The sequence below is a fragment of the Botryllus schlosseri genome, chromosome 7, assembly GCF_051294905.1.
Source record: "Botryllus schlosseri isolate E-star chromosome 7, Bs_hap1, whole genome shotgun sequence".
Lineage (NCBI taxonomy): Eukaryota > Metazoa > Chordata > Ascidiacea > Stolidobranchia > Styelidae > Botryllus > Botryllus schlosseri.
The window spans coordinates 4,581,604-4,604,282 of record NC_137242.1 but is presented as its reverse complement, the minus strand read 5'-3'; the positions used below and the strand labels follow the sequence as shown (position 1 = coordinate 4,604,282).

The window sequence follows — 22,679 nt, the reverse complement described above, 5'->3', positions numbered from 1 at the left end:
TAATACATCCCTACAATAGTCATGAAGAAGTTTTGGATGAATTTCATTATAAATTTCAGAAGTGGTGGACCTATTCCATGGAGAAGTTATGATGTTACTATTTTATTCGATTCGTTTGTTTATAAGATTCGCAAAGCATATTGCTGCCACAGTTATCCTAATGAGTGCTAAAGAAGGCGATATGTTTTTGATCTGAACGAGGACCATATTTTCATCAATCAACGAGAATGAATATTGGGAATATTTTGCTGACTTACTGCCATCAGTGACATAAGACGCCCCTTAAGCAGAATAATGTCTTAATGACGGTTAAAATGACAAAAAAACGAATAGTTAATATGATGGAGTCACGGATAACTGATACCTAATGCAACATCTTTCACTCCCTGTGTTTAATCTACCCTTCCCTCCAAATGGGGGAGGTGTAGGGCCGAGCTGTCACTTTCGATATTCCAACAACAGCCGTCCGAGACGATCTAGCAACCGTAATGCGAAGTCCATGATAAACTTACCGAGAGCGATATGAAATTACAATCTTTTCGGCAAAATTCTAAGCGGGCACATTTTCAATGCCGTTAATCTCTGATGGGACAATAACGCGAGAGACCTATACCCAGGGAGTGGTATTCACATTATGTAAACTAGCAAATATTTGAGAAGCAAGCACGGCCTCGCCGATGAAATCAAACGCTTTCAATTCAACATCAGCAAAGTACGTTGTTGGTACAAATTGGGCAACAGTCGAGGTTTGGATACCACCGCAGAGGAAAGATCTTGAAAGGTGAGTGGTACATCTTTTCAATGTTTTTATTAGTAATTAGGAAGTTTACTTTGGTCAACATACTATGCTTACTAGGTAGACCAATTTATCAACATATTCAACCAAAACAGAAGAACCATATTGCTTAACCATAAAATACGGCCGATTTTAGTGAATGAGTATTTTAGCGCATCAACATGTATTTCTTCATCCATAGGCGTATATATTCAATACATTTCGACGCATCGAAATCAACGTATATTTGACACATTCCGAAGTAGGCTATACTCTGTATTTACCCACTGGGCAGCACGACATAAGCCTAGCATTTGGCGAGATTATAGCCTAATAGCGAGAGAAATAGATAAACTCTATTAGATATCTCGTTAAGGGGATCCAGATGTTTGATTAGCTGTCCAACATCCACCGAGTGATCTACGGCACCAGCAATTACTACAAGTATACCGTGTTGACTTACGCCGTAGCCGCCATATGTTTTTTAGTGTTCTCGGGCAACAGCCGATCAAGGATAACGATACGCTACAAATTGTATTGTAAACTTTTACGGTAGTAGCTCAAAATGTTTTGAGGCATCCCCGAATGGGAGTTTCCTGTGCAGCCAGAAAATGAGCTGAATCCGTCATGATAGTATCGCCTTTCAGCGCAACGCTCCAAATGACATTTTCGAAACAATACATCCACGACAAATAATAACTCTTTTGGAGCATAGCGAAGTTCCGTCTGAAGACAATTCAATCAATTCAATGGAACACCTAAAAGGCTAAAAATTGTTTAAATGTAACTTCAAAATCCATGCAACCAAATCGAATCGACTCGTAATTGAAATAACACTAAACTCGAAAAGGGCATTTTTTCCACCAAATTTAGTAATAAAAAGCCTACCCCATCCACTGGATTACTGGCAATTACTAGACATCCCGGGTGGAATCTCAGTGGCTTTTAAGTAATTAAATGCGAATGATGAGAGAGTTCTCAGCGTGAAAGAACCGAATATAAAGGGTTATTATAAGAGCCGCGACTGTTCTCCAGAAGCATGGTGTACTTCGCACTAGCTTGTCTACCATAACGCACGATAAACCAAAGGTTTGCCATAGAATTTCCCTGACATGTCCGGTATTTTGGTGTTGAAATCTGCGTCTGAATTTTTATGCATGAAAGACCGATGATATCCCAAACATTTTATCGTATTCAGGTTTTTCGACATATAGGTTGCCACCTTTTCCTTCATCTTTAAATGCAGTGAACAATTGAATAAATGAACATTCATACTTGTGCCATAATTGCCGTCGCTTTTCCGATCGATAGGTATACTACCTGTGATGTCGTACTCTGTACCCCCATTCCAATTTGTTTCCAATTCAACATCCTCCATTGATTCCGACCTTTCCTCCAAGCCTATATTTCCGTTCTGATTCATACGCGCTCGTACATTAGCTTGATGCTTCAAAATTATATCCCGGAGTCGGTTTACGATGAGGTTCCTAACCCAGTTCCCTGTTCGGGGTTGGGCAAACCTTCCAAATCCAACTTCATGCTCACCTGAAATACCTACAGGGTAGGGATGGTGTGAACGTGAGGTTCACGTTCGGGTTCTGTGTGTGAATCTCAGAAATTTAGAGGTTCAAGTTCACAAGCGAACCTTGGTAGGTTCGGCACTGGGAACCTTTTTCATATAATACAATTTTTCATGTCATTATAACATCTTTGGTTGAAATTCTTTGCATTTCAACTTCTGACCTCTCTATGCATGGTGCATAGAATAAAAATGGCGCATGGCGCATAAAATATCAACACTAAACGATCATGCATGCACCTTGCCTATCTCAAATATTTCACTTGCTTTGTTACAAAAGTTCGCTCGAAATATTCAGCTTTCCAGTAGTCAATATTTAATGACTCTCTGCTGTGGGCTTGACCCGCAATAATATAACATCAAGCACAAAAATCACTACATTTGGGAAGTCAGCAATCAGTGAAATTGATATAAAGAATACATTGTTGTCTAATGTAAAAGATCTACAGCAGGAGCACGGGATAGATCTTGATTTGATATGTATATTGTATCATAAAAAGTAAATCCATGCGTTTGGGGTGATCGTTACTGTATAACTTGTTAATGGAGTAATATATTATAGAACGTATAGAAACTAGAGGTCGGCCGATTATCGAAATGGCCGATTATCGAGGCCGATATTTAGAGCTTTTCCGATTATCGATATCGGCCTATGAAGGCCGATATTTTATATTTAAAAAAATTCAAAAATATTGGAAATTCTCTGCTCCTTCCATTTTAATATCGGCCTATGATATCGGTTATAGGCCTTGTGAGTGTGCCGATATATCGGTATCGGCCTGTAAAAATCAATATCGGTCGACCTCTTATAGGAACCCGTTTTACAGTCTGCTCAATATCAATGTAGCAATAATCAGACGCCGAATACATTGTCATTTCTAGCCTATAGACCGCTAAGGCGTAAGTTTATGTTCCCTTGTAAGTCGAAATTGTTGACAAAGCCACGAAAGATATCGATTTTATTATAGCATTTGATTGCTCCAGTTGATACATTTGGTGACGTTTAAAACGTCAGTACACTTAATTAAGCATTGTGGCTTATGTGACATGAAATGAAGGGTTGGAATTGGCAATATGACGTCACGTGACGTCATAAGGTTCACGTTTAAGTTCACACGAACCCGAACCTTTTAGGGGTTCGCATCATCCCTACTACAGGTCCAACCAGTGATAGAAGGTGTTACGTACTCAAACTTAATTGGATTACTGGATTAGGCTCTGTTCACGTACACACTCAAGTGGTTCCTGTTTCCCAGATCTGGTTCACCTCCAGTTCAGTGTAACCTTAGTCTTACTTTTTAAAATACGTTCCTGGGATATTATAGAAAGACGCTTCCATATTTTACTTCAAATTCAAGTACATTTGGGTTGTTTCATTCATGGATGCTCTACTCAAGTAGAACATTCTGGTAATACTTCTAATCAAGTAGCATCCATGATTTGTCCAGGATTGCTGTATTCTCAAATATGGTCAGATTGGCCACTTCTACACTTAGCAGGCATGTTACAAACTTTGGTTTCACGGATGGCCTTCGATTCAAAGTTGATTAATAATGATCTACAAAACACACTCTGAAATGATACAATAAAGCGGCAATAGATTTGTTAAATTACGTCATAATTTCAGCTGAACATCGAATTACATCTTCAGTAGCCCCTGGGCGACATAAACGTCACAGTTTAGCCTACCAAATGAATGGAAACATACCAAACACGCGTGAAAAGCATCCGGCACATTCAGCGTACACGGTGCTCAAGTAATATTTGTGGTGTGCGAAACGTAACGCAGCGTTAAGCATTTTGTAGTATCTGTAGCAATAGTCGTAAAGCAACGGAAGTAGAACAGTAGACTATAGTTCTGGGTCTAAATAATCAGCTTGACTCTAGTATCAAGATGTGCGACGAGGCCATGAAAGTATAAAGTTAACGAGATTAGCACTTTCGTAAGCTAAGGCATAGCAGTTCATGAACCCTATTCTAAATACACAATTTGGTTGGAGATTTTGGCCATCGAAGATAGCAAAGATTCCGAATGAATAATGCAAACTTTATATAGCATTATCCTAATGGGATTTTCTTGCATGTGCCGACATGAAAGTTCGTGGATGTATAGGCTACTCACATCATACTGGAAATTTTGATTATAGGCTTGTGTCTTGAGCCATAAGCATTACACAGATATATCTGTCTCTGGTTACATCACAATAATGGGCGGATTATTGGCAACACGACGTCACGGAAGTCAACGAAAACATGCGCCCAAACATAGACATGATTCCTCATCTTCCAGTTCAATATCTGATGCGCGCGTACCCAAATCCGAACCACAAACACATATTGCTAAAGGGAATGTCCAAGGCAAAATGAAAATGTTCAATAAGTTGGATGAAGAAGCGTCGCATCGCCATAAACCTTACAGACCTGCATCACGCAAAACCAACAGCACAACAAAGGGATTCGATTATAAAGTTGATAAGCGAAGCAAAAACGAAAACGTAGTCACCATCGATTTAGATATCCCCAAACTTACCGCTTCCCAGCACCCTCCCCATTCCTACCTTCCTAACAAAACTTCTTCAAAAGCTACACCGTCCAGAATGCCGACCAAGAAGGAATTCGAAGAGGCTTGCATCAAGGCCCACAATCAATACAGAAGTTGCCATGGTAGCAAACCTCTGGAACGAGATTCGAAGCTAACATCGATGGCCCAAGAATGGGCGAACAAGCTCGCCAAGGCTGGCAAGATGCAGCATTCTACTAACAAGGGCTACGGAGAAAACATTGCATTCACCTCAAGAGATGAACCTTCAGGTAAACGGGACATTAGCTTTATTGGCCAACTCGTTTAGCCTCCGATATTGGATGTGGAAGTAAGCGATTATATATCTGAATAAGGTAGGCCTATCATCAGATTCGGTTTTCAATCAATTCCAACACGGTGTTCTCTGGTACATAAATATTAGGAAAAACTGCCAATTTGTAAGCTCAGTCATCGGTCCAACCGGTGTACGATTATATTGGCATGAATGAGCATTGGGTAAAGTCAAGTCCATGGATCAGCTGCTTGATTACCAGTGGCGGCTCGTGACAATATCGGGTGGTGGGGCAAGGGCTGCAAGCGACTTTTTATCAACATGACGTCACAATGGCGTTTTCCAACGTAAACAAGTAACTTGGTGGTACGGTAACACGAACTTCCCGACAACAGTGATTTTAACGTATGTGCCGCGAGAAGTCTGCCGGTCAGATGTGACTTGAAGTGTGGTAACTGCGTGAACGGCGTACGGAACAAAGATTCGACACGGTTCATGTTCGCACTATAGCTGACTAATTATCTGCAGAAATGGAAATGACTATAACTCGAGAGATTGCGTAAGCTTAACTGGAAAGGTCAACGAGTTCGGACACATATCCAATTGTTATCTCATAGATTGGGCCTGTCATATTGAATCCAAAACATCATTCTGAAGAACTACGGATAGCAGCCTCGGAAATTCGGTCCCGGTACAGCATAGGAGATTTTGGCCTTGAGGCTGGAGACTGTCACACGACACATACGGCTTACGAGTGTCTATATGTCTGCTGCAAAATCTCCTTTGGAAAACATATTACCGAATAAATACGTGGATGAAAGCCGAAAACTTGGTAGGCTACACTGTTACATGAAATCATCGAGAAGTAGCCTCATGACCGTTTTCGGTATGGTACACTGTCAAAATTAATACGAACAGACCAGCACCGAATTTTGCGTAAAATTTACTGAGGAATAGGCTGATCAAGCAATCTGCTGTTAGCCGCCATCGAAAACGAAACAGCTATCGCGCTTGACAGGGGTTGTAATTGAAAGCAAATGGCCTTAAGGCCACAATTTCACGGTGAAATTGACATTGGAGAATATAAAATAAAAGTAAATATTTGAATGCAAACCGAGGATGTTAGTAAACTGTTTCATGATATCATCATCTCATCACCTATCTCAGTATGGAATACAGTTAGCGTTAACACAGATACGCCGGCTTTTGCGTGAAATCCGCAATGCGTTAGGTAGGCGTGTCAGATCAGCGCACATCTCTACCATACTCGACCTTGATAACCAAATTGCTGCCCTAATCATTGAGTGCCAACCTTAAGACTTGGCACAGCGTTCGATACTAAAATCAAGACATACCATGCAAAAGCTCATGACGGATCTAGGTAAGGAGCATCGTTAAAATCAATGGGGATCAATACCGGCTTTGCGTAAAATATGTTTGCGATAAATGACGAGTCAGCTCTCACTCGACTTAGGAAACGAAATTACCACTACATAGTCCAGTGACAAACTTGAAACTTGGTACAGCGTTCGATACTAACATTAGGACTTACCGTACCAAATGTCATGACCGATCTCGGTATGGAACATCGTCAAAATCAATGGATACCAATACCGGCTTTTGAGTAAAATCTGTTTGCGATATAGAACGGATCAGCACACACTCAACTTCGGAAACGGAATTACTACCCTAAACTTTAAGTAGAAACCCTGAAACTTGGGACAGTGTTAAATACCACCATCACGACATGACATACCAAGTTTCAAGAATTATCATGGTGTGAAACACCATCAAAATCGACCTATACCAGCAAAGATCGACTAAACGCATATGACGGTAACCGAGTTCAGATATAGATACGATTGTTACATCACACCTTAAGGGCGACCAGGCTATGTTGCCCCACCTGCTCGGTAATTTTATGAATAGGAGAGAGTAAATCAGTGTTTCTTTATTGTGCGCTGTTTTGAGAGAATAGACAGTGAAAGCTTGTTATGAGCGCTACCGGGGCATGCCCCGGCTAGGCATTCGCAAAGCGAAAACACGAAGACAATTCGATTTTCGCAGAGACTTCGCTATATATGGGCATTTACAAGCGAAAGGACAAGAAGAATACGATTTTCGCTGTGATTTCGGTATATATAGATTGCTGTGCGTCAATAAATGGTAAAGAAGTGTTATTGAACAGAATTTTAGGTGGGGCAATGCCCCAGTTGCCCTATAGGACGAGCCGCCACTGTTGATTACACTTATTTAAAATTCGTACAGTGAGGAAATACTTTCTGTTCGCAGGTCTCGAAATCTGCAAGATGTGGTACGACGAGATCAAGGACTACAATTTCAGGTCTCCGGGGTTTGCCGGAAATACTGGTTAGTAGGAAGCAGACCTTATAAAATTAGTGACGCACGTTTACCTGTATATCTCACACGCACCAGGTCATTTCACACAAGTTGTTTGGAAAGGCACGACCCACGTGGGCGTCGGTATCGCTACGGGATCAAAAGGTGAGTGAGAAATGACTGCAATGTTTGCTGTAACATAATTAAGACGAATCAATCACGCGTCTGTTGACATCGGTTGATATAGGAACATACCAAATCGGCGATATCTTCTGCCATTGACGTGAGTGCATTAGCGATATAATTCGCTGCAATTTTGCACGTGAACCTGATGTTCAGCTGATGTCTGGACATCACAGTGCTTGCGTCTTAGCAACGGTGGAAATCCCAAGCATCGTATTATGATTTACAGGTTTACACCATGTACTCTCGTATACAGTCGATGACGATAAACCATAGTGGTTATGAACTTTTTTCGACTCATCGCCCCTTTGTCAATGTCGACACAAATTTTCGCCCCCCCCCCCCATATTTATGGATCTAAAAATGGGGACTTATATATAAACTCTGGTCGCTGATGAATTTACTAAGGCCATTTTCCGATGTTAGGTGCTCGGAAAACCTGTTTCCACGTCGCCTTCCGTTGAGTTGACCTTTTTTCGCGTCATTTGCAGAATAACCGTCTTTACGTGCATATTTAGCCGTGTAACTAATACATCTCACTGGATGTTCCAACATTTTCGCCTCTAGCGCCCCCGGTCGCCCCCTTGTTTCCCAAAATCGCCTACTGGGGGCGGAAAAGTATGTTATCGCGACTTCTTGGGGCTTGGCCCCCAGACCCCCCTTCAGCATCTATTATTTTCAACTTCATATTAGTCCGCCATATGGAACGGAATTACGTGGTGTGTGTATGACACTACGACACGGCTTCTGAAGCAGGCTTAGATGGGGAATTGCTCTAGCTCCAGAGCCTTCTTTTATCATACATTGTCAAATTATAAAAGAAGTGACCCAGCTATAGCTCATGTTGAAGATGTATGGCATGTAGCGTGAAATAATAGAATACCCATACAACTGCTGCAGGATAAATATACCACACTAATCTGGAAAGCTATCGGCTGTCATTAGTAATAAGCCAGCAGACCACGTCCAGGTTTGAGCCAGGCGCTGGATTAGGCCATATCTATTATTATTGCATGTGTGCATGTGCATTGTGCAAGGATAGATTACATCAAAACCAAGTAACTCTACCGCATGCAGAGACGTGATGATTATCGGGATATAGGACTTTTCTAAAAAATTGCAGAGATTTGATGATGATTGACCCATCTGTACCGAATTATCTTCTTGATGGGTACACGGATTTCCACGTTTATTCGCTATAATCCTTGAAAAAGCGCTTAAACCAAAGAGGGGGCCCCTTCGACCAGGGAGGAGGGGCGGGCGACCACCAATCTCGCCCACCCCAAAAGCCACCACTGCATATATGGTATCATAGGCGCCGAGTTACGGGGTGGCGGGGTGGCGCAGCCACCCCATGACATAATTATGGGGTGGCGGCCACCCCATACAAAATGCTTAAACGCCTGCCGTCTGTGCTGTCAATTAGCGAGTCTATGATTATCGCGTAAATGCCAACTGCTTACTATTAGCCGATACGCGCGCGACTAATTGTATACGCAGCTTAAACTAGTGCTTAACGGCCACATAAATTGTAATCCGTGATTAGTAATCATGCAATCGAAGCGATCTCGTTTACGACGTCGATTTCGACACGCGTGCTCTGAGAAACACCAGCTCTCTCTACAGGACGAGCGAATTCACGTTATACTTCTCTCAATTAAATTGTCTTTGCACGCATATTCGTTTACAAAGTAATTCTTGAGTTAGGATCGTGATAGCCTTTTTGATTGGACCGCGAAATAGGACAGTTGTTTATGTATGCCTGCGAATTGAAAGTCATTCCTGCGCTAAGTGCGCATATTCAATTGCAAAGAATTGTCGCGATGTCAGACTCGGAACTCCATTGTGCCACACGCAAGTTGAGGAATTACTGATTAGATACGCGCTTTCTCGTTTGCTATCATCTCTAGGCTACTAATTCTTGTCTGCTTTACACACTCGTATTCCCTCGAAGACACTTATATAAGTGTTTGATCTGTTAATAACACTGTGCATTGTGCAGTGCACGGCGTTGAACTATGTTGTCAAATATTGATGCAACAAGAGATTCTCGAGGGCGCAAATTCTGAATTTATTCGATTAGTTTGAGCGGGAACCTTTTAACTTCCAATAAACTTCATTGCTGGACGGACTCTATCGGGCACAACTATGTCGCGGATCGAATTTCAAACCATCGGGATTTGTATTTCTATTGAAGAGGTTGCGGCATGCGCAGCCATAATGCTCCTGCAGCAATAACACCTGGATAATTAAAATCGCACCATTTCACGATCAAATTCGACTGGCTGATCGGGACTTGCGTCTGCCGTAGATCCCGGCTGAATAACCAGCGCGTTGTCGGTATTAAAGCCCTAGGTGCGTAGCCAGTGAGTTTCTCATTTAAAACTAGAAATCCGGCCCTTTTCAAATGCCAATTCACTAATTCGTATTATCGATGCTGCGTACTGAAAAATAGCTAGAATCATTTGTGTGCGAAATGGGTCATCGGTGTCTCATTGGTACTATCAGCGGTGGCATGATTTAGCGCCTCCGCATGCAGGCCTACTACCATCTGCAGAATCAGTTTCGCCAAACAGTAACAATCTCTGAGTGCAATATTGTTAGTGTCTATGTATCTTTTTGATTAAAACTTATGCCCGCGTCTGAACAAATTGTGCTCGTTGTCATTGCCGAATCTGGGTATTTAGGTATGACTAGCGCACCCTGTAATTGTAATTATTGAAGGTTTGCGGCATGTCTGCAATTTCCTTATCAGCGCAACCTTGCCGGTCGATTGTAGCCTACAGTCCGATAAAATTGATCACTAACATGTATTTCGCACAGCGTACTGATGCTGATTTCAGCAAACTGACGATCCTTATTAGATGTGCAAATTCGACCTCATCGCTAGAAACGTAGATTTCATCGCGCGCTCTGAGAAACACCATCTCCTATCGCGATTTGACGACAAAATATACGTTCACCTTCTACAAATTAAAGTGCATTATTTGCATCGATGAGGGACGCAAGCCGCGTTTAAAATATTTTGTGAACCATTTTTGTGATACATATTCTCGCAGCGCAAAGTTGAACAGTGTTTTATTGTGTGTGCCTGCTAGTTGGAATTTATTCCAGTGCCCATAATATTAATCCAATTATGGTTTGCGAACGTAAATCGGGAAATGCAGCAATGCAGTCAAAATCGATGTTTTAATCAGCAACCAATTGTCGCGATGTGAGATACTTAATACTAAGTAAAAATCCATTGCGTTGGCGGTAAGGGATCATTACTGATTGGCCGCGCGCGTTTGTAATCATCATTCTTGCCTGTCTTTCGTGTTCCAGAATTGTCCCGCCGTGTTACTGCTCTGTCCAGCGACGAATGCCGTGTGCGCGATAATCAATGACCTACTTTCGCAATCATCTCAGCGGGAGATCGTGTCGCGTTACATCGTGTGATGCGATATGCGTGCACAGAATAATCTCGCTAATTGGCCCCGCGTAACACTGATAACACGGCTTGTGAATTGCAACTGAATATTACCGTCAGAATGGTCATTTCAAAAGGAAGGGATTTTTCGTTTCAAAAGGTAGGGGTTTCGACACCCCCTGGCTACGCGCCTGCCGCCACCCCATGCAAAAATAAAAGTCGGCGCCTATGTATGGTATCCCTAAATTAGGCTAGAATTATCTAGTTGCCAAGTCTGATTTCTAGTCAGTACGAGCTACAGAACTTTTCCATATATAACTAGTACCATCAAATGTTCGACACATATCTTAACGACAGGACGCATGTGCGGATAGCGGCGCGATATTTATTTGCCTTCGTTTGTGACGTAAATTCTGACCGACATTGTCGATGTTTGCTCTATGCATTCAGCGAGTGCCTGGCGTGTTTGCGAACGCCATCAATCAACGCTTATCCATGGCAGGTACATTTGTGGTAGCCAACTACAAGCCGTCCGGTAACATCACCAATCCCGGTTACTTCAAAGAGAATGTTGAGAAGCAGAAGAGCAAACCGACATTCGCAGTACGAAGGAGATCCAGTTCCTCATCATCATCAAGCTCTTCAGACGATGGTAAGTAAATAGTCGTTCCCAACACTTTATTGTCTTACTTCACCTTGGTCCTTTTCATTGTGAATATTGGTTATGTTTATGAAGCAGTGAAGTGACAAACAGCACTAACTGATACTTCTCTGTGTCATACATTTCGTCGCTCTACGTTTTGCTGTAAACCATTCAGTAACAAAAGGAGCTTTTCTCTCAACTAGTGTGTCAACAGCTGATGGTGTCACGCCGCATTGGACGCCCGGTGTAAAATTTCGATGTCGATCGATGCAAAATGTATAGCCGACACATGGTTCTTGCTTCAGGCGGGAGATGCCCAATAAAGCATAAATCCATGGACTGGAGAAATCCGTCGAATTCAATGTGATGCAAATAAACTCGCACCCCGCCCGTCGGCTCGTTGGTCTAGGGGTATGATTCTCGCTTCGGGTGCGAGAGGTCCCGGGTTCAAATCCCGGACGAGCCCGCTCTAACCATTTGTTTTTCTTCAATTTGAGATACGTATATCTCTGTTGGAAATGTTGTAATTCATAGTGCTAAATATCACGTCGTGGACCACACCCGCCTGCTCGTTGGTCTAGGGCAGGCATCTACAACCCACGGGCAGGCCACGCGGGCCCGCGCCTACTTATTTTTCGAAATCGCCTATTATAGTAATTGATGGCGAACTTATATTCCGAGACATTCGCGTTTATTATTTGCTTTCTTTGTATATTACTCTATAGCAGTGATTTTCAACCAGAAAGTAGCTTTGTTTGTCCTTTGTTCTCGGAGCGGTGAAAGGTTCTGATAAATAACAATACCAATGTTGTCACTGTGCTATGCAATGTGCATACACAGATGAACTACACATATCAGAGTGCCATGTTTTTGCAGAAGATCGTTAGTTATAGTATGTTGCTAAAATGACTCGCGATATGAAAAAGGTTAAAAACCACCACTCCATGCTTGCAGTGCAGGGTTATACAATTTGTCAAGTTAATTATAATCCATCACATGCATATTGCAACGCATCAAAATTTTCCTCATTGTTTCATCCAAATTCTTTCCACACAATCGTATACTCGGGCTTCAAGTGAGAAAATACAAGACAGTCATTTCTTCACAAACTCGCTTCTAACACTCAAATTGGCACAGTCAGTCATTCGTAAACCGCATGCGGCCCGTTGACCGAAAAGGTTGGACACATCTAGTATATAATAGGCTCCTCACCCCGAGTTCCTCAGTAAGACTGTATATAATCGCTCCATATTGTGATTACACGAGACAATAATAACCTTAAAGTCCAGCCTGTTGCTACACATCGGGTTGATTGCAGTATATTTTATTTCGAGAGTGACTCTGCAAGATTCGATTCTCCTGGGATCCCTCACCGATAGCAATTAAGGTCAATAGCGCATCGCTATAGGCGTATGATGTGGAATTAAATCTCAAGATGCCTGCTACACTTCTGGTTCCAGTTCGTTTTATTACTATTTTTATCAATTCTTTACCAGATTGCGATGAAATGAAAGGATAGGATGTGTCGGAACTAGGGATACATTTAAAACAGACGGTGTTTTAAAACACTTTGTTTAAAACATGTTTTAAACAGTGTTTTAAAAAATAGCCTTTAAAAAAACAAAATTGTGTTTTTTCAAGTTGTAAAATTATGCCCTAATTGTCTAAACACTTTGCAAAAAACATGTTGTAGGGGCCTACGGACAATTACCACCCGATGTATAGCCGACGTATATATCGATATGAGATGGTTGGAACACTCAAAATAGTCGGTTCAACAGCAATAGTACATATATTTCGTCAAAATAGCTATGTCTACCCTATTTTTTCAATTGTCAATGTCAATCCACTATGACGTAACAATTGAATATTCGTGACGTCATGGCTTTAAAGAACATAAAAACAATAAAAAACATGTTTTAAATCAGGGTCTCGTTTTAAACATGTTTGTTTTCAATTGATTATTATTTTAAATGCAACCCTAGTGAAGTAGTCTTTCAATCACATAAATACACCCATACCTTTTCCAAATCATTACTGTAGTCCTAGTACCATAATTACTCCAACTTCCGCATTATCGTCAATCAGCGTGATATCTGCAGACCTATACTGCAAACATCAAAACCTGTAAATGAAACTTGACTCCTTTTCGACAAGATAGCCTTATTGTGTAGCGTCAGGCTGATTCTTCGATCGGTAGGTCGTGGATTCAATCCGCAGTCGGGTCAGACCAAAGACCTGATTAGTAAAACTTGGTACTCAGTACTTCCGGGATAGCATAGAGGGATGGTGCAAGACAAGGCTATTTCTGCACCTTCCTTGCCCATCGGCATATTCACAATGCGCATCATGCACTCATTGTGTCCATATGTCCATATCGTGTGTATGTGTCGGTATACATGCCGCGCAAACAAATATATACAACGTTATATCCTATCCTTTCAGACTCAAGAAAAAAACACAAGTCGAAATCGGGTGCGGTCGCAAAAAGCTCGTCCGGGGCGCCAAAGCCGGGCAAGACTGTGGATACGAAGACAGAGATCTACACTGAAAACGGTAGGTCTTCTAAAAAGCAGACACGAATACACTTGTTTCAAAGACGCGTACACAATTTTCATACGACAGGAGTGCGTAAGAAGAAGACAATAGTTACTACGACAACTGTTACGGTGACGCCTAAAGGAACTCAAACTTCGACGCAAACTCAAACGAAAACCGAAACTTTACCAGACGACGGCAAATCAACATCATCGCGTAAGATAGTTGACAAATTTCTAACTGTAACCGGAACAAAAATGTCAGAGAATTGAACAAGAGTGCAGAGATCATCAGTAACGAAACCCTTCTACTACCTACTTTTCCCACTTTAAATCTTGAAAAGTATTGCTACTTCTACTTGTAATTGTGTAGAAAGGTACGTCGTTTCTTCTACTTGAGTAGCTACGCTGACTAGGTACCTTTACCACGTCTGTAAGAATAGCTTTGAATTACGCCCGCCTATATGATGGACATGAAATACTCAAATCATCGCATCGGCATTGCTGCAATATAGTTCATGATCATTCGCAACGCGTGCGTCCAAAATATGCTATATTAATGAAAGTCATATGATGCGTCGTCCCAGTGGAATCGCGGTGCCACAAATAGCCTATACACCCGGGTGAGTTCCAGACAGTTCTTACGCTTTCGGTAACCGCGTATATAAAAGTCAGTGCGAAGCGGAATGTAGCGTTTAGTAGCTATCACGATTCTCACCAACAGCAGTATAGAATAAAGATATAATCAATATGCCGACAAGCGAGAAAAACGTATATAGCTTCGACACCTTCGTGTTGGATTTAGATTTAAATTTAGATTTAGACATCGAATTTGAAGGTGAGTTGATATTACTTGATGATCAGAGGTATAGTCAGTAACGAAGTGCTCCTTACTTTTTCGAAGAACTCAAGTCATTTTTGCTTGCTTCTACTAAACTTACGCAAGTGGCTATGTTTTCGGACTATTTCTATTTCTACTCGAACAATTTTTAGGCAGAGCTACTTACTTTTTCCGCTTTGAATTTCGAAAAGTATAATGGCTATTGTTGGGGTGAGTTTGCATCACTTTTATGTGTGAAATTGTCGTAAGAACCGCCTTAAATAGCCATCGCAATAACGGTTGAAGTGATGAATATGTATAGTTGACTATCGTAACCATTTGGAGCATAGTGATTTTACGTTGGTCGCGAACCAGTCACCGCCGATTAATTGCCAAAAGTAAGCGAACCCTCGACTAAATCTACTTTTCGAAACTACTTACCCGAGTAATTTTCAGACCTTTCATTTTGTATTTCCAATTGAAGCTCTGCTTTTAATTGAGTAGAAATGTACTGCGTTACTTCCGCGCCTGTACTTTAGTAGCAACGCTGACTACTTTCACCACCTCCGCTGATATACCGCGGCGACACTTTGAAACACCGGTCTAAAATTTCAGTTGTTTTGCAGTCGGAGATAAATTCAAAAAGCTGAGAACCCGCCGGGACAGCAGCAGTAGCAGCAGCAGCAGTAGCGACGATGACGACGGCGGGAAAAACGTAATGTCGTCGTCCGACACCAAGAAATTCCGCAAGGAATGCCTTGAAAGACACAACGAGCTGAGGCGGAGACACGGCGCGCCAAAGTATAGCCCCCACCAATCGTATTGGCAAACCCATTGCGATCCAACGCCTACCGTTTCTTTCGTAGACTGAAGGAAAGTAAGAAACTGCAAGAGGCTGCCCAGAGACACGCCAACCGCATGCTAAGGCGCGAGAAATTGTCGCATGCCGATAAGAAGAAGTACGGAGAGAATGTGGCGATGAAGATGCCGAGGCCGTCAGGTATGTATTCGTATTTGCTGAGGAGTTCACTGGTCAGTAACGATCTACTTCAACTATTTTGGAGTATGCTCAAGTAGACAATGCTTACTCGTAGTACTAACTATTACCTCAGGTGGTGTCATGTTTTTACACTACGTCTTCTTCTACTTAACGGTTTATCGTGAATTACTGCTTACTTTTTTTATACTTTTGATTTTAAAAAGTATAATGTAGTTTTGGGTTGACTTAGCATCACTTTTATGAATATGTTCGTCATAAGAGGCAAGTGAGGTGACCCCTGTATCGCGGTAATTAAACATAATTTCGGAGATGCCCCCGATATCTGTAGTGTCATTAGTAGGGCAAGTTTTTGTCGCAGACAAATCCGCGGAATGTTGCACTTATTTTTTACAAAAGTTTCAGTAAAAATTGCATTTATTTTCACAAAAGGTGCACTAAAAAGTTGCATTTATGGAGAAGCTCTTGAAATTATTAGGGTATGAGATACTCGAATGAATCCGTATCCAAGGCACTGTAGCAAAACTCAATGTTGGCGACTGCAACAAAATCAACAGCATGAAAAAAATTGACCCAGTGAAAATATAATTTTCGGCGATCCATAGCCTGAAGGTACGTCAAATCAGAAAGTACCTCAAATTTAAACGACAGTGAAATAATGAAGCGATCTATTTACATATGGTGCCAAATATTTCAAGTAAAATGTTAGTTGCATGAAAATGCAAATGAAAATTGCAAAGAATTTCATGAAAAATCGAAAAAAGTTCCAAAAAGTTGCTTAAAAAAACGGAGAGAAGTTGGAAAAAGTTGCGGTTTAAGATTCCTCCAAACAGCTTAAAACTCCATACTACATAACTTCTGAGTATTCAGGAAGTTGCCGGAATCTGTAAAAACGTGGCAAAAGCTGCAAAAACTTGCCCTAGTAATTATTCAGTTTGTGTTAGTTGCGAAGATTTATCTTGAATTTTGCAATATAGTCACATCTGGTGTATGCATGTATGTATAAGGGGTTTTTATGGTGCTCGACTACTAAGGTCTTGTGCACCAGGCCTGGGGGAGCTAATAGTTGTATCATATGTGTCTGCACCAGTGGTTCTCAACCTTTTTCACCTCGCGGACCGGTAAAATTTCAAAAAAAATGTCTGGCGGACCGGTGAACTTTGAAAATTGAAATGAAGCCAGAATGTAAAGTATGCCACCGTTTTTTGCAATTATATGGTGCTAGAGAGTGACATTTAGAGGGTTTTGATCGTGATTGATTATCTTCATGATGGCATCCATGTGATTTTATGATGGTCAGTCTGTGGAGTCGAGGTAAAATTGCCTTATCCAGATGAACGTGCTACTGCCGAGAGTCGTTTACAGTATTTCGCACCGAAGGCCGTGGGTTTAACCGACCTCGCCAACTCGAACCAAGCACCTTGTAGTGCTACCTTTCTCATTGCCCACTGCCACCAGACGCAGCATAGGCTATTCAGGCAACTACGAATACAATGCTTCCGCAAGAAAACACCTTGCAGCAAACTATACCGGCCATCCGCAAATCCGGGCCGCAAAAGCACTTCGCTAGCCCGCCCACAATGACGTTGATCTTGGGCCCCACAGGGCGATAATCCCGACTTCCGGGGCTTCGCCCCCAGACCCTATTCCTACAGTTAGGTGGATGTTTTCACCTGTACCTACTTGTGAGCACATTCATTCTACTCAGTGTAAGCAGAGAGTTTATCCAGCTTAATCGCGCCAATAGCGAAAATTATTGATACTTCATGACTGAATCGGTTTTCTCGCTGCCGAATTTTTGGCACACCTTTCGGAGTCCCATGTTAGCCTAAACTTCATTATGGGTTGCGTGGCATGGTAATGGCTGACGCCGAAATACCTATTTCTATACACCGTGCGTATTTCTCGGAGAAGGGCACCTAATATAAGCAAGACATTCAGTGATACTAAATCGCGCAAAGGGCGAAAAGAAATTGAAAAATGTTGGAAAAAGTTTCAGAAAAATGCACTATGATTTATATTCATCTGGAAAATAATTTTGCGCTCTTTTCAATCGGCCCCTCTCCAATTGGGTTTGGGTGCCCCAGTTACGGTCCTGCATAAAATGAATGAATCGAAAACGAGTGATCGCGCAGACTGCGCTGTTTAGCGGCGGGTCAGCTCGTATCTGCTCTGTACTTCTCGCTCACATGTCGTCAAATGACATATCTTGAACTTTAAGTCAAATTGAACATGTTTCCAGTCCTAGTGTTACCTCATGAAGTTCTGAATTATTTTAAAATTTGATGTTTTATTTATTTTATCAATGGACGAGCCTTCAATATTGCATCTTAAAATTAAGGTATAAAATTGTAATATACCTGGCGGACCGGCCGGAATGTCGTCGCGGACCGGCACCGGTCCGCGGACCGGCGGTTGAGAACCACTGGTCTACACAATACAACAAATTCTATGACCGGATTAACCATACGCGGATCAGATCTGGTGTATATGGGACCTCTTGAAGAAATGTACTTTGTGAAAATATGCACTTGTTTTCTTGCCTTGAAGCAGTGTTGTAACCAAGTCACAAGGTTCTGAGTCACAAGTCAATCTCACATTTATAATTTTGACTCGAGTCAGTTCGAGTCATTTTCAATTCACCACCGAGTCAAGTCCGAGTCTAAGTCATCTAGTAGAAGGTCGAGTCCTTGTTTTGACTCGAGTCCAAGTAATTATGTTCACTGTTCAGTTTTCAGTTCAGTCCGGCACAACCCACCCTTTTCAACTCTGCTCTAATGATATAGATAATATAATAGCTCGCAGTCATAATATAATAATTTTTCTCAGTCTTAACAATTTCTGGCCCTATTTTCCAAGTATCAGGGCTGATATACGAAATTCCAATAATTTGGTAACTGTACTATTCTTCGAAGTTACAATGATATGTCAGTTTTGACCGTCCTAGTATCGAGTCCTATGTCTCGGTTCGATTCATGTACAAATCGAGTCATTTTACGCATTGGAAAAAAATGACTCGAGTCTAGTCGAGTCACTAAAAAATCGTGACTCGACTCGGACTCAAGTTGAGTCACGACTCGAGTCATTACACCCTGACTTGAAGTAGTTTAGACATGTCTTGGAGATCATTACTTGTAATTGCAATTGCGTGGTAATTTATGGGATTACTCCTAGTTCTATTACGTAGTAACGTTGACTTCTTTGTCCGCCTCTGCTTATTTCGTTATTTCGTTGTTGATTCTACTTTGACGTGCTCTGTGACAGGGTCCGAAGCTTGCGATATGTGGTACGACGAAAAGAAGGACTATGATTTCAAGAAAGCCGTCTTCAGCGGAAATACAGGTGAGTTGCGTCATTGTCATGATACGTAATGTTATTCAATCTTCGCCCGTTACTGCAATACAGAAAATTAATCTGCAGCGCCCCGTGCAACGAGATACTTAATTTGTAACATTGTAATTGGAAAAGTACAAATTATTGCCAGTTTAACCTTCTATTCCACGAATTTGGAGTCAAACAGATATATTTAGTGACCAGATTTTTCCGCGAATGGTTGACCATATCTGGTTGAATTCGAGGCATAAGTATGGCTAAAATTGATCTGGCAACCGAATTTCAGTTCGGAGTCTAACAAAAATTTATAACGGCAAAATTTTGTCAGCTAATGGTCGGCCATATCTGGTTGAATTCGAGGTATATAGTAGTATACAAATATACAAAATATTTGTACTTGTATTTGTAATCTGGCAATCTTGAGTAGGCAACATGCATTGATGTTTATGCCTGATGCAATTAACTCCATCATGGTTAGCTGATATTTATATCCGCTATTTCTTAACGTGGGTAATCGAAAGATAAAGGCAACATATATTCATAATTGGGTTATTACGTGCGTGGAATTGAAAAACAGTAACATGTCTTCAAATCGGAACTCAAAGTTTATACCTAATCACAATATACGTATTTCAGGTCATTTCACTCAAGTAGTGTGGAAAGAGACGACGGAAATTGGCGTGGGGGTAGCATCCGACTCTAAAGGAAAGACTTACGTCGCGTGCTTCTACAACCCGCCAGGAAATATGCGGGGGGAGTTTGCAAATAACGTGAAACGCGCATGAATGGGAGATTCTCAACTCAACGATGGAAAGCATTCAATTTTTTACCCTGTTCTAACTTGAACTCTCTGTTCACATTCCTGATCTTCTTCAACGCCTTTCCGAAACTTCAAATCCATGAGATTCAAATGTCAAACTTTCTCTTCAGATAGTACAATTTTTCATTCCTGCACGTTTTATTATGTCTCCCGATTGTGAAACACGTACGGCCAAACTGTGATTAGTTCGGTGGAATCATGTCCTTTATGCATAATAAAGTTGGAAGAATCGATTGAGCGAGAGTCGACTCTGTTCTGTCATAGATGTGGTGTAGTCTGATGCGCGAACAGTGGTAGCACGCCAGCTTATTTTGTATTCTGAAGGAAAGGTGTGCTAAAGACGTGATGGCAGGGTTTTGTATGTTAGGCTGTATATCGAATGGATCATATCGAAGGAAGCCCGGGATTAACAAAAGAACATCGCATGTAATAGCACTAATCCTTGAAGCATCAAAGAAACATTCCTATTGACTACTGAGATGGAGGATTATTACTTTTATTACCCAATAATATGTGGACAAACTGTGTATTTGATGATGCCGAGACGTATTCGCGCGTGTCTGCGTCTTCCAACGGCTAAAAGTGTTTTGGATAATATTCAGCAAGCTGTCGTGGTGCTGTAAGTTGCACAATGCGCTGATCGGAGTAGTTGTTATTTTCGTTTCGTTGTGTAACACATCTAACCTAAAGAATTTGTATATGCATATCATGCATTATGATGGGGGTTTCTTCTAAAGCAGGGGTGGCCAACCTTTTCGGGCAAAGGGCCACGTGAGATTTACGAACTATTGCGCGGGCCACCTGAATGTTGATGCCATTTTTTAGTCTGCAGATAGTAGCGAACCGGATTAGGTAACTCTGAAAACTATACTTATAATAATAATACGCATCAAAGTGAATACCAATTATGACATGTAGATTCAGAGTGTAACCACGAGCCAGCCGCGCTTAGCGCAAATTTTTTTGAAAGCTAATATATGAATTCGGTGAATAATAATGTTACTTGCATATATATTGTGGGCCGCCTCTATGTATAGAACGTTGGGCTCATTTGGTAAGGAAAGGACTATTCGGCGGTGGACTCATAAATATCAAAGATTTCGGATAATATGCGAAATATTGTACTTTATCGTCATGAAAGAAGATCTACGACAGATGTGGCTGGTTCCTGGCTACGCCAATACGTCGGGACTGGTATTTCAGTCATCAAAATTCCAAATTTCGCGATCAAGCTAATCAAATTTTGGTTATTTCGTTTTGATATTTTTTTGATAATAGAACTAATTTCGAGGATTACTCCGCGGGCCACTTAAAACATTCTTGCGGGCGACGGGTTGGCCGCCCCTGGTCTAAATGCAACGTACCTGTGAAGTGAGATACTCGCATCGGACGTAACTGCGATTTTATGACATTGACGATTGGCCTCCCGGTATAACGTATAACAGCCAGCATATGATACTACTCATAGACATTGTGTTCAAATCTTGGTATTTCGTGAATAGTTGACTAAGTGCAGAACCTTTGTATGCTCTGAATTAAGAATACATCTGTATAGGAGTCGAGGGTAGTAAAACCGCATACACACAATTAAAAATAAAACACGCTGGCCATACGCATAAAAAGACATTATAAAATTATCTGACGCGTTTCAAATTTGAATTACCACCCACGTGTATTAACGTCGAGATCGAAAATAAACTATCCATCCATTCGAATAACAGGAATGATAAAGGTTCACAGTTTATTGACCGCTAAAATCACGTGTTGTCCGCAGAAAAGATTCAAGATATAAATTGGCTGGGCGGCTGGCGATTCCATCATCTAGCATAGCATGCAATATGCCGCAAAACCAATTCTCCCACGTCCACTGAACGTGTATGTAGGAAATATCAGAAACGATCGCATTGGTCTACTCCTCCAGTATATAGTATGACATTTCCTGATAGGTGGGGCTGCTACCGGCTATGGTCAGAGGTCACTGCGGATGGGAATAACCCGTACGAAGTGTTTGTTGTTATATTCTCCGTCCAAATGGACGGATAGATCGCAGAAGCCAACCGCTATACAATGATGTCAGAAACAAAAGCAAGTGCTTACAATGGAGCGACCCATTTAATGTAACGTACTTTCTCGAAAATACTACTAAACGTGCAACCCAATATACCCGAGCTTAGTCATAAGTCCAGTCGGCATTCTGCTGGAATCCAGGGTTTAAACATGCGATGCCGCCAACACAGAGTCCACATACCGCGATGGCATTCATGACGGGCGTGTCTATTATGCTTGAATGTGCCTCCGTTACTGCTGCTTTCTAGCAACCCGTATATTTTAGTTTAAACCTACAGTTAGAATACCAACGTAATGGAATGGCTTTATAGATGTCCTTTCAAGCGCAGCGATTTAGAAAAACATTATTATTATTATTATTTG

At 41.5% G+C, this 22,679-nt stretch overlaps 1 protein-coding gene and 1 non-coding gene across 2 annotated transcripts; both read left to right on the top strand.

The window, feature by feature from the left end:
* Positions 1 to 621: 621 nt before the first annotated feature.
* On the top strand, positions 622 to 20,487 carry LOC145443738 (uncharacterized). Its single transcript, XM_080321690.1, has 11 exons — positions 622 to 781; positions 4,938 to 5,165; positions 7,460 to 7,537; positions 7,604 to 7,672; positions 11,602 to 11,751; positions 14,188 to 14,298; positions 14,368 to 14,496; positions 15,726 to 15,900; positions 15,966 to 16,099; positions 19,361 to 19,438; positions 20,066 to 20,487. The coding sequence occupies exons 2-11, from the start codon at positions 4,952 to 4,954 to the stop codon at positions 20,212 to 20,214; spliced, it is 1,287 nt and encodes a 428-aa protein (XP_080177816.1). The 5' UTR covers positions 622 to 781; positions 4,938 to 4,951; the 3' UTR covers positions 20,215 to 20,487.
* Trnap-cgg (transfer RNA proline (anticodon CGG)) lies at positions 12,137 to 12,208 on the top strand. The gene has a single exon. It is a non-coding gene; the product is annotated as a tRNA-Pro (tRNA).
* Positions 20,488 to 22,679: the final 2,192 nt, after the last annotated feature.

Coding starts and splice junctions, on each gene's coding strand:
- LOC145443738 (XM_080321690.1), top strand. CDS start 4,952: ATGCCGACCAAGAAGGAATTCGAAGAGGCTTGCATCAAGGCCCACAAT. Junction 16,100..19,360: donor GAAGATGCCGAGGCCGTCAG/GTATGTATTCGT, acceptor GCTCTGTGACAG/GGTCCGAAGCTTGCGATATG. Junction 19,439..20,065: donor CGTCTTCAGCGGAAATACAG/GTGAGTTGCGTC, acceptor TACGTATTTCAG/GTCATTTCACTCAAGTAGTG.